The sequence below is a fragment of the Aythya ferina genome, assembly GCF_964211825.1.
Source record: "Aythya ferina genome assembly, chromosome: 20".
NCBI classification, from domain to species: Eukaryota; Metazoa; Chordata; class Aves; order Anseriformes; family Anatidae; genus Aythya; species Aythya ferina.
This window is the reverse complement of record NC_140318.1, coordinates 251796-264287: the sequence shown is the minus strand read 5'-3', so window position 1 is coordinate 264287 and position 12492 is coordinate 251796. Positions and strand designations below refer to the sequence as shown.

The 12492-nt window shown below is 39.3% G+C and overlaps 1 protein-coding gene across 2 annotated transcripts; it reads left to right on the top strand.

Moving 5' to 3' along the window:
- The first annotated feature begins 1112 nt into the window (after positions 1 to 1112).
- Positions 1113 to 11124, top strand: ZBTB43 (zinc finger and BTB domain containing 43). Of its 2 annotated transcripts, none has more exons than XM_084494203.1 (2): positions 1113 to 1271; positions 4460 to 11124. In XM_084494203.1, exon 2 carries the CDS (start codon positions 4483 to 4485, stop codon positions 5875 to 5877), a length of 1395 nt encoding a protein of 464 aa, XP_084350329.1. In that variant the 5' UTR covers positions 1113 to 1271; positions 4460 to 4482; the 3' UTR covers positions 5878 to 11124. The 2 variants fall into 2 exon arrangements, with proteins under 2 accessions (XP_084350329.1, XP_084350330.1); XM_084494204.1 differs by lacking the exon at positions 1113 to 1271 and adding an exon at positions 2762 to 2972.
- Positions 11125 to 12492: the final 1368 nt, after the last annotated feature.

Genomic DNA, 12492 nt, shown 5'->3' with positions numbered 1-12492 from the left:
CCTGATGCCTTACAAAAATAGAACTAGCTGTAATTATGAGCTCCCTTAGTATGCTGGCACAGTAACACTATCAAGAACACCACAGGCTTGTTTGGAGAGTTCAAAGTAAGTCTTTGATCTATTTTCAGCCTATGAATTGTTCTTGTGGAATCTCAACTTATTCTGGAAAGTTCATGTATATGCTTGTTGCATGACCAGTTTGACTGTAGACTAATTCTTGTTATGCAGCAGATAAGGTATCTGTCCACAGCATGTGTAAAGCATGAGAGAGCCTTCTAGGACAGCGAAATCAAGTACTGTTCGGCAGGGTACGCTGCCTACTTCCAGATCTTTTTCTGCAGGGCAACCAAGTGGATCACCTCCTGTGTTAAAAGAGCAGCTGAAGACATGATAAACAGTAAATACATCTTATTTTCTCCCCCAAAGGATTCCAAGAATACCCAGTTCCTCCTGGTTTTCTCAGCAGCACTTACATTTCAAGAGACCAGCACTATTTCTCTATTTTTTATTGTTATTTATAGTACTGCCCCCGTCCCTCCCTCCCCCTTTTTTTTGGCCACTGGATTCAAGGCAAACTCAAATTTCAGTAGAAGTTGCAAATCAATTCAGATATCTATCACTACAGTCTTCCTGAGACGTCTCTCACGTTGAGGAGCACAATGACCATCCTCCACTTTCGAAGACAAAATAAATAAATAAATAAATAAATAATCCTCGAAATACACTAAATTGCTGACAGAGCCACCGAGGAAATTCTCGGAGTGCGGGGCCCTTTTCTCAGGCATCGTCATGGCTCTGCTGCCCGCGGGAGGCTCGGGAACGCCGGCGGGCCGAGCACCGGGCACGGCCTAGGAAAAAACGGGGGCGCCCCCGGCCTACTCCAGCGCGGGGGTCAGACCGAGAGGGCTCGCAGCCGTCGCGGCAGCCGCAACCCCAGTCCCGGTCCCAGCCCGAGAGCTCAGCTGCTACCAGCACAGCCTCCAGGGAACCTCAGCGGCACCTCACGGCACCGCTACCGGGACGGCCTCGAGGCGTGGGGGGCGCCGCCCGCCGGCAAAAGTCGCAACCGGCCGCGGCCCCGCCCCCCCGCACTCCCTCCCCCGGCAGGAAGCGGAAGGGCCTCCCCGGGCCGCCGGGTGACCGGGATGCGGAAGCTCTTCCCGGGGGAGCGGCGTTTCCGGCGCTGGCTGGGCCGCGGAAGCCGCGTCGGCCGTACCGAGCGCTGCAGCCGGGGCCGGGGCCCGCTATGCGAGAGACGCCGAGGCCCGCAGGTGAGCAGCTGCCCGGGCGCGGAGCGTGGGAAGCCGCGCCGCTGCCGGGCCTGGCTCCGTTGGCCCGCTCTGGGGCCGGGGGGCGGCCGAGGCCTGCGCTCCGCCGCCGTCCCCGCTCCCTTTCCCCGCCGAAAGCTTCCGCGGCCCTTCCCCGCCGGGCGGCGCTCCCCGGAGGACCTCCGAGCCGCGGGAGGCGGTCGGGAGGCGGGTGCTGGGCACTGCCCGGCCCGGCCCCTTTTCTTTCCTAGGCAGAGCCGACTGGCGGGTGGGCCGCCGGCTGTGGCCGTAACGCGTCTGGCGTGGGCTCGCCGGCACGTCTGCCCCTGCTGATATGGCAGCGTTTTCAGGTGCTGTCGTGGCAGAAGTAATAAATTAATTTACTCAGAGCTGTCTTTCTTCTGAAACAGCTATGTACTGGCAATTGTTAAAGTAACTATTTATAAGGAACTAATATGGCCCTGGTATGTTTTAGTGTTCTGGAGGGACTAGACATGTGCTATTAACTTCAATTAAAATACTTTTTTTTTTTTTTTTTTTTTTTTTTTTTGTGAGTGGAGATAAAGACAATGCAGTAACAGAATGGGTTGTAAAAGGGGGAGTTGAAACCTCTTCGGAGGGAAAGGCCAAAAACATTCTTTAAGGGTATGGCCTCAGTAGCAGAATACTTTACTTACACTTTGAAAAGAAAGTTTGCTCCCACCTGCAGTTGTGTATGTGAACAACCATACATTGCTGAAAGACGATAGCTTAGGGTTCTTCCTGATTTTTAAACAGAAATTTTTCTAGGTGTATAGGTATTTCTCCTTTTAAGTTTTGGTTGAGCATATCCCAAAAGCTTATCCATTTTTTGGTATGCGAGTATTGAAAAGCAGACTCTTAAATCTTAGAATGTTATGAAAGAGCTAACATGTCTGCATTTAAAAAAAAAAGTTTTTTTAAAAAAGTAAATATTTATTAATGTTTACTGTGTATCAAATATTGACATATTTTTTCTTTCCACTTTACCAAAAAGAACTTGACATTAACAGTTGAACTGACAGCATAATTTGCAAGTTTTATGCTATTTCTTCACTTAGTACAACTTGGTGACTGTCTCAGCAGGATGTAACTGACCACCCCTGATTTAAATGAGGCAGTGGTTGCAGGAAAGTAGCTCTCTAAACTAATTTCTTGCCTTAAAGCTGAGGATCTCAAGGTAGTTGGTAAACACCTCTTATATTGAACAATTGTTTCAACCAACAAGTAATCTATGAAGATATGAGTATGACTGTATACAGATAGTTACAGTGCTCAGTTACAGAATTTTAGTCACTTAGTTATTTTTAGTCATTTGTCTGCCCTTCTCCTTAGTGGGAGCTTTTTTTTTTTTTTTTTTTTTTTTTTTTTTCTTCAATCCTTTCGGTTCCTCCCACTATCCAGTGGGGAGGGATTACTGTAAGGTTTCAAGAAAGGACACTGTGGTAAAAAAAAGTACCTTTTTTATTTTGACTATTTTGCTGTGATTACTTAAGGTTATAAATGGGTTTTGTAAATGAAGAAAGCAGACCAGGAAGAATGACCTATTACAGACGTACATATGAGAGTCATACTGATGCCATATTTCTAATAATAAAACAAACAAAAAAAGCATGATCTTCACCATTCTGTAGAGGATGCTCATTTCAAAATTTGCAAGGAGTTTGGGCCTGTATCTCTTGAAAGGTATTGATGGTTGTCTGACTCTAATGCTCTCTTTTCTATGGCAACCGTGTTCACCTTGATCTAAGATAACAGCGAATGACTGGTTTTAACCTCCGTATGTTGTCATCCTTTTCTATCTTTGAAACTTTAAAGAAGGAATACTGAGGCTTGGGGGGAATGGGATAAAGGTGTCAACTATATGAGCTGGAAAAGATCTGAATGGTCAGGAAAGGATTATGTAATGATGAGCTATTGACTAAATGTTGTTTTACGTAATACATAATCATTCCTGTGTAGTCAGTGTTTTATAAGCATATGCTGTTGTTTTTTCTGCACTTATAAATTTATGCCAATATATCAGCATATAAACACAGTGCGTCTAATGAACGGTTTTCTGTAGGTGGTTATATAACTGCATAGAAAGTACTAAAGAGAGTCTGTACAATAGTACAATAACCATAGAAGTGATTCATAATCGTATCTTCTCAATTCCTTATTTTCATTACACATGAATGTCAGAGTACAATTTGCAATGCAAATTCTGTTTCAATGTTATATTCAGAAAGTGTCTTAAATCCTGTATGTGTGCTATCTGCTAATTTACTAAGTATTCTTTCTCAGGTGTGCAGCTCCATCTGTTAAGTAGCAAAGTGAGAGTTTTATGAGAAACAACTTGACAGAGGAAAACCACTTGCTACTCCACAGCTCTGTTGGAGTTCCATTATGTTCAATTTACACATTGAAAAGTTGCACAAATATAGTTTATTCAGGCTGTTAATGTTGGTCTTTCATTTTTACATTTAATTTTCTGTTATTCCTGATAATAACATGCAAATGCATCTTAAATTCAAATTTCAAATGTAAAGCAGACATTTTAAAGAATTCTAGCACAAAGTTGACATAGTTATTTAAACAGTAATAAGATGTCTGGGTTATGTGGGAATGCAAAAAAAAACCTGAACTGTTAGCTGAGCTTCTAGTGTATGATTGTTGCATTGTTACATATATACAAGGTGCATACAGTCAAAACTGTACAGCTGAGGTACAGTCAGTCTTTAATGGGGAGATCAATTAGATGATGTTGCCTGTTGAAATGCAATATTTTTCATATGCGGTTTTAAGCATGAACATTCTGGAGTTAATTCTGTTGCTATAATTTCATGAAATACCTGTTCTTGTTATCCTAAATCCATGCTTGAAATGATTAACCTATGTCTACTGGGTGACTCTCTGTAGCTCCTGCTATAGTTGATGAGCCCTTTGGGATGGAAGAACAGCAAAACATGCTGGCATAGTAACGTGTGGCCTCAGTATCTCTTTGAGAAAAGAGAAGGATGAGGTGGAGGGGAACAATAGAAATAAAGCAGTGACATAGGTTCCAGAAAATGTTGGACTGAGTTCCATATAAGTCCGCTTAAGTTATTGCTTTCAATTTCCTTATACACCTTTTTAGAAAGATCAATACCTTACTAAGCAGAATTTATGATCTTTTTTTTTTTTTCTTTCAGCACAACACTAAATTTGTGATGAAATGGAGTCTGGGTCAAGCTCTTTTCGAGTGGAATTTCCAGATTTTTCTAGCACCATTTTGCAGAAGTTAAATCAGCAGCGCCAGCAAGGACAATTATGTGATGTGTCCATTGTAGTTCAGGGCCATCTCTTCAGAGCCCATAAAGCTGTTCTTGCAGCTAGTTCACCTTACTTTTGTGATCAGGTTCTCCTAAAAAATAGCAGGCGAATTGTGCTGCCTGATGTGATGAATCCAAGAGTATTTGAAAACATTCTTCTGTCTACCTATACAGGTCGACTGGTAATGCCTGCTCCAGAAATTGTTAGTTACTTGACAGCAGCAAGTTTCCTTCAGATGTGGCATGTAGTGGATAAATGCACTGAAGTGCTAGAGGGCAATCCAACAGTTCTCTGTCAGAAGATGAATCATGGCAGTGACCATCAGTCCCCAAGCAGTAGTAGTTACAATGGCCTTACTGAGACCTTTGAGCTCGGCTCCGGAGGACAGACAGAATTCCACAAAGTGCAGGAACTGAGGGATGGTGAAAATGAAGAAGAGAGCTCTAAAGATGAACTGTCGTGTCAGCTGACAGAACATGAGTATCTTCCCAGTAATTCTTCAACAGAACATGATAGACTTAGCACAGGAATGACAAGTCAGGATGGTGAAGAAGGAACTAGTGATAGTGCGGAGTATCAGTATACCAGACCAATGTATAGCAAACCCAGCATCATGTCTCACAAGCGATGGATCCATGTGAAACCAGAAAGATTTGAACAAGACTGTGAGGGTGTTGATAATCCTTATGATGAACACCAAGTTTCTGAATCCGTGAATGCCATTCAGGCAGATCATTCAATCCAGTCTTCAGGTGTTGAAGACTTTCATATAGCTGACAAAAAGATGGAAGCAGAATTTGATGAACAGGCAGATGAAAGTAATTATGATGAACAAGTTGATTTCTACGGCTCTTCTATGGAAGAATTTTCTGGTGAAAGGGCAGATGGAAATTTAAGTGCTCACAGACAGGATCTTATGATAGCAGCAGGCTATGGTGAAGGAATTGAAATGGCTGCAGGAATTAAAGAAGAAACATCCCTCACTGGATTCTCACATGCTGATAAGCTATATCCTTGTCAGTGTGGTAAAAGCTTTACACACAAGAGTCAGAGAGATCGGCATATGAGTATGCACCTTGGTCTTCGACCTTATGGCTGTGGTGTCTGTGGTAAGAAATTCAAAATGAAACACCATCTTGTAGGCCATATGAAAATTCATACGGGCATAAAACCATATGAGTGTAACATCTGTGGGAAAAGATTTATGTGGCGGGACAGTTTTCACCGGCATGTGACCTCTTGTACCAAATCATATCAAGCTTCTAAAGCTGAGCAGAGTACTACTGAGATGAACTGAGACATTAGTGCTTACATTTGTTTAGAAGAGTAATCAAAATAAACTAATTATGCAAATAGTGTCTGGTACTTGCTATTGTGAAATCTAATTTTAAAAAAAAAACAAGTTTCAATAATTATGCTGGTATGAGCAGACCAAAGTTTTTATTTTCCACAATATTATTCTAGATGTTCAGCGTGTGATGTAGAAACGGTTAATCACAAAGGTGGTTGCACAATGAGGTCAATAAGGTCTTTAAGATATTGATTATCATCACAGCCGTATTTAGAAGTCCTGTTGTTTTAATAAGTCTTCCAAATGCACAGTAAAACCTAGCCCTAAATTGACGCAAATTCTGCAAATATTTACACGAAGCAGGAATTGAAGTAGCCTTACTGAAAAAGAGAATTACATAACCATACCAGGCTATGTGGGCTACCTGTTAATAAAACTCCTGTGATTCACATTTTAATTAAAAAATAAAAATGACCTCAAACTGGAGATTGCCAACATACTTAACATGCATCATTAATAGCCTGCATCATTAAATATCACTTATTGTTTTGCTTAATGAAAGGCTGTGTTAAGTGATTTGGCTTTCCTTTATCTGTCTTCCATTCTTTTTCCATCTTCAGTGAAACAAATGATTGTTTAATTTTGTACTAGTTTCTATTTAAAGAGTCTGCAAAGCACTTAAATATAGTTGTGCACCATGTAAACTTAAATCTGTGTTAAATATAATTTAGTTGCCTCCCATAGGGCCTAGTGCTGTATGATGCTTGGCTTGATTTTGGTTGCTACATAATGAGAGCTTTTAAAGCGTGTGTAATAAATATGCCTTGTCAAAACAAACAAAAATAGGTGTAACATTTGGAACTCTCCCTGCGTACTCAAAATGCTAAACCCTAGCTTTATATTCAGATTTTTTGTCTTAACTACAGTAGCAAGTACCAAACTGCATAGCTTCATGAATTGAATTTTTTTTATTGGTACAAAATCTTGTTTGAGAACTTCTATCTAGTTTTAGAACATGCTTTAGGAAAATGATTTAGACATTGATAGGTGTTTTTACTCTTATTTCTTTACTCTTTGAATAGTAAGAACTATAATACAGATTCTTGGTACAGAACTACTGTGACTGGTTACGTGTGATCATAAGCAGCCAGAGCTGTTTACCTCTTCAAATGAAGTTGCTTGTGGGGAAAAATGTAGAAAGTATGGCATTTGGATCTATTAATGGTACTGCAAAACATGGTACCATGCTCATGTCCGAAGTCTGGATTTTCGCTGGGAAAGTGGCACCTCTCATTCATTAGGATGAGGATTTATATCCTGTGCTCTCGTTCCTGGAGCTATATAGAGGAGTTTTCGTAGTTTTGAGAGATGCTGCCAGCTCTGCAGGTAGAGTGAATGCATCAATTTTAAATGTGACAGGATTTGGGGTTTGAAAGCTTAGTGCATTTCTATGCAAAAGCAATTAACCCTTCTCTGTAGTTTACTGAAATATAAAAAGGAAAGAGCCTTTAGAGTATATGTAGGCTATAATAGGAAGGAGTGATGTCCAAGTACAGTGCTGGGGGAAATAAATTAACCAGCATCAAAAGCCTTCTAAGTCTGTCTGGCCCCGGTTTATGTATTAGATACTGCAATAGGCAGGATCATGTACTTAAACAGATGACCCTGTAGCAAAAGCACACTAAGGTAATTCTAATTTGGATGCTTTATTGAACTCCCAATTACAAATTGTCTTAAGATACAATCAAACTGTATCCTGAACGTGAATATCTAGTGCAAGCTGGGGTTTTTTACTCAGTGGGCTATAATTACTGTAACTTCTTTTCTGGCATTCTACTTACAAACTTTAATTGTTTAAGAGGCTCTTAATTCTTAATCTTCTAATGCTTCAGATATTTTTTCATATGGAATTTTGTTAAAACAGATATTCCCAAATATGATGAAACCATTGCTGGCAATGGGCATGAATGGTCAGCACCAAGGAGTTCATATTCTTAGCACTTGATTGAGCTCTATAACATACCATGGTGACCATATATATAACCCTTGTACTCAAGGTAACTAAACAGGGATTTGCTCACTAACACTGTAACCTGCTTAATGTATAGAAGCACTTTGTATTTAAGAAAAAAAAAAAACTTTATAAGTATCTTTTTTAAACTTAGAAACTATATTCCCTTTATGGTTTGTTTCCACACTGCTAACACTGTCTTTTTTAATATTAAGAAAATTACAATGCTTGCCTGTTTACATGAGTGTAGAGGAAAAAATTCTTGCACTCACTGGCCCTATTTGTCCATTCTCCAAGGCCTTATTACATACAGGGTGTCATTTCTTCAAGTACTATCATCACATTTGAGGAAGGTATTCTCATACTCATTTTATGAATGATCTTGTATATTACATTGGTTCTCAGACCCTTTCAAATTGTCACTTTAGTATTGCATAAAAAGGTTAAGGGTGCCTCTTCCCATTTAACCATTAAAAAGGCTGTTATGAAGCACCAGGCTGTGAAACATGGTCAAGCAAAAAATCCTATCTGTTAAACCTGGACCATCCTACAGAGCTGCCAGCAAAACCGTTACTTTTACCAGCTTGGAATGACTTTTATACATGACATTTCAAAATTGAAAGTAGCTCCTTTTAGCAGTTAGATTACTTTGAAATAATGCTTTAAAATAAAATGTACTGAGAGAGACACTTTAAAGGTTTTATAACAGGTCCAGTAGATCATATTATAGAACCATATTCCTTTTAGTGATTTAGTATGAATAGTAACTTTTAAATGTTTGCCTGTTACTGTTTTACCCCATATTATGACATCAGCTTGGAATTCCAGCAATTGTTGCTACACTGATTTTTGTAACACTTGGCTTTCTGATGTTGATTTACATGAAACCAACTTATTGAAGGGAAGTACTGATTTATTATGAATCTAATTGAGAGGATTGAGGATTTAAGTGAAACTTGAGTTATTTCTCAAAAAAAACAAAACCACAACACTTTCTTTTGCTTATCACAGGCAAAACAGTTGACTTTTAATGTTTTTACTGAATTTAATTTATTGCTTTTCAACAGATTTCTAATCGATTCAGGTATTGAGAAAAAGAAAAAATTAAACACTTAAAGAAATGCCTTTCCCCCTTCCTCCTACTTAGCTTCTCTCGAATACCTCTTCTCCCCACAGCTTCCTAGTCTTTCTCTTGTCACTGGGAGTTGCACTAGGTCAGTCTGTTTCAATTCTCTTGCTGAGGTGACAGTTTGCCCAGGAGTTTGGGGTCATATACATACGGGCTTGTCTGGCTCTTTTCATTTCTTAGTGAATGTTCTCTGCTGCACTGGGCTTGTCAGTGTCACTGCCCCTGGCATGGTTCCTGCATAGACTGTAGCCTCTTCTGGGATGTGCCTGTTCCAGCTTGGGTCTCCCCCAGTTGTCAGTTTCTTCAGTGGTGTACCTGCTCTGGCCTAGGCCAAAGTCTTGCAGAAGTTCAGAAGTTTATCTCCTCTGGCACGGAGCATGTCCTTCTGAGAGTGGGTCACAATACACGTTCTCAGCATCTCCTCTGTGTGTGTTTCCAAGAGTATCTCCTCAGTTTCTCCTCATGTGTTTTCAGTTGTGTTTCCCCCGAGTGTCTCCTTCCATGTCTCCCCACACCTCTTGATAGAAGCTGCCACTCTTTCTTAGATTTCAGCAGAAGTGGTCCAATGATTGAAGTTTTGGCATGTAACGGGTTGTTTACATCAGTTTCAGTGCTGGCTAGAACCTGTTTTGATGGACGCAGGGCAGTTTGTGACTCTTGCTGTGTGTGTGTCACCCTTGCAGCCCACTGCCACTGAAACTCTGCAATTTACACCCAATACAGCTGTAGACAGTAAACAGAAATGCAGATGCAGCTTCTGCCAAATGCTTAATCATTGCTTGTGGGGTGGATTTGTTCAAGGCAGGAGATGGTTTCTTGTCTATGGGGAGGAGGGAAGCGATCAATGTGTAATATGAATGCATATATATACGGTGAATTTCATTCATTTTCCCTTAAGATTCATCACCATAATGATACCACAACTTTTGTGCATTTTTATGTTGCTCATGTCTTCTGTTGCCTGTAGTAAAGTGAGTATCTTCTGAAAACCAGAATCATTGTATGTACAGGAGACTATTGATATTTTTGGTTACTGTGAAGCCATTCATTATCCTATTGGTGGTAAGAACATTTACTGATAATTCAGTTCATTTTCATTCCATTCCATAACAAAGACGTTGATTACCATGAAATCTATGGCTTAAGATGTCAGTTTAGGTGTATATCTGACATCTTTCTGAGGGAGAAGGTTCTGTTGTGGTTTTGTTGTTGTTCTTTTAAACATTACCTTCACTGTTGCATGCAGCAACTGTCTTTTGTTTTATAAGCGAGCAGGTAGGTTCTAAAGGAAGCTGTTGGTAAAATATTTGGTCTTAGCTTTTTTTTTAAATCTGAGATACTTTTGCAGTTAAGAAACTGTCCCGTATCGAAAGCAAGGAAGGTGATCACAGATTGATATATTGGTTTTCTTATTAAAAAATGAATATTTGACATCTCTGTGCTATTGAATCTGAAAGAATGGAGGCACTTCAGATCTTGTAATTTCACCACTTTTGCGCTGATGCTAGTGAGGTGTCCTGTTTCTGCATTCTGAGAACCTATAGCAGTATATTAAGTATTTTGGTTTAATAGAACCTTTCTCAAAACAACAAATGAAAATGTTTTTTTTGTGTGTGTGTGTTTTGTTTTGTCATTTAAATGCTTAATTAGGTAGCTAGAGTTATTTAGCTATAAGCTGTAAACTGTCAGTGCCCTAGGGGAAGATGCTGGAAAACAAAATGGTATATTTTTAATGTGATTAAACTGTAAATTCTAATTTTGCTTGAAGCCTGTGTCTGTCGATTGCTGCTCCTTTTTTGTTATTCATGGGATTCCATATTTCTTCCAGAAATGTAACTGTTTATGCAAGTCAAGTGAATCTTCCTTAATGAGCTATAAGTTTTTATTCAAAACAAGTCATTTATAATAGTAAAACTGCATATCTTGATATTTTGTGAGATGTTATGCTTGTATTGCAGAGGTTGGATAGTTTTGTCTATAAATATTGCTGTCTTAATTGTACAGCATGGTTTTAATTTAATTTTACTGTTCAATATTTTCTTCTTATAGAAGAGTCCCATGCCCCTTTTTTGTATAACATGTTTTAATAAATGTTATCTGTCAACTTTGTAAATGTTTTCTTAAGCTTGAATGAAAGGAATGCATGTCTAGTACCAGTATTTAATATTTCACTTTTGCCAAAATAAGTGCTCAAACAAAACTTCAAATCCAAAAGTTGTTGATATATAATATAACTTTATTAAATATATAAAGAAATTTTTTTCTAGTAATGTGTCTTCTTGAAATACTGAGAACATGCCAGCCTAGCCTAAGAAAACACTAAACTAAGACCTAATATTTAAAATACAAGTGGATGATGAATACGGGGAGTTGGTCCTGTTTCTTTGGTGCTTAGGTAATTAGTTGCCATGTGAGTCCAATTTATCAAACAGGTTTTCTTATAGCTGTGGTTTGTTGTTTCTTTTTGCAAAACAGTGATTCCTTAAGTTATAATACAATATGTACAGGCCAATATGAAAATTTTGGAACACACACTTAATAGTACCAGCAACTGCAAAAACCCTACAAGTAAACTAGAAGTAGCAACAGATAACGTGTCAGTCTTTTCTTGTCAAAGTATCAAAGAAATTTCACGCTGTGAAAAATGCATTAAAGATTGAATTTATCTTCCTGCGAGGATTCCTCCTCTACCTGTCTAAATATGATTATTCTAACTGAATAACTTGCTTTGCCCATCCTCCATCTATTAATTCCTCACGGAACTGTCAAAGCTGATGCTTCTTACTCAGCAACATAACGCTTGTAATCTAAACAACAGATGAATTCACTTTCTTGTAAAACATTGAGCTGATTCCTGGAGAACTCATTGTTTGTATACCACAGTCCTTCATCTTCAGCAGTTTTAAATGGAATATGACACAAGCAAATTCACTTACTATTGCCATTAGTTACTCTTACTGCATACATATAAGAAGCTGCAAGTATTCCATCTGTTCAGAGTTAGATCATTTGATTTTCTTTAAGTGTATCTGTTAGTTAACTGCTATTTATGCACTGGTCCCGATACTTAGGGTACCTTATCCTATTACCATTCAGCACCTAATTTCTGAAGACTGCCCTCCCCATCTTTTTATAGGGAGAGAAAGACACATCTTGAGGATAAAATGCAATGTCTGACGTTACATAATGTGGATATTGTAGCAGTAGTTACTAGCTTCAGCCCTTCTGTCTTTTAAAAAGTGGTACAGTTCAACAGTGTATCGTTGCCCTATTATATATGCTGCAAGCATGTGCAGGATAGGCTCTGAAAACATCTGCATGCTCTCTAAAGCAATTGGTGTAAATTAAAAGGGTGGTGTAACACAGGTGACCTTAATCCCTAATTTACTGTGCACAGTAAGGGCGGTAGTTCGCAGCTGGGAGGGAGCTCCTCTCACAGAAGCTTGCCTTCAGCCAGGTGCAGGTAGAACGGCCGTGTCAT

What these genes read in the sequence shown, in the direction of transcription:
- ZBTB43 (XM_084494203.1), top strand. Translation starts at nt 4,483, where the DNA reads ATGGAGTCTGGGTCAAGCTCTTTTCGAGTGGAATTTCCAGATTTTTCT.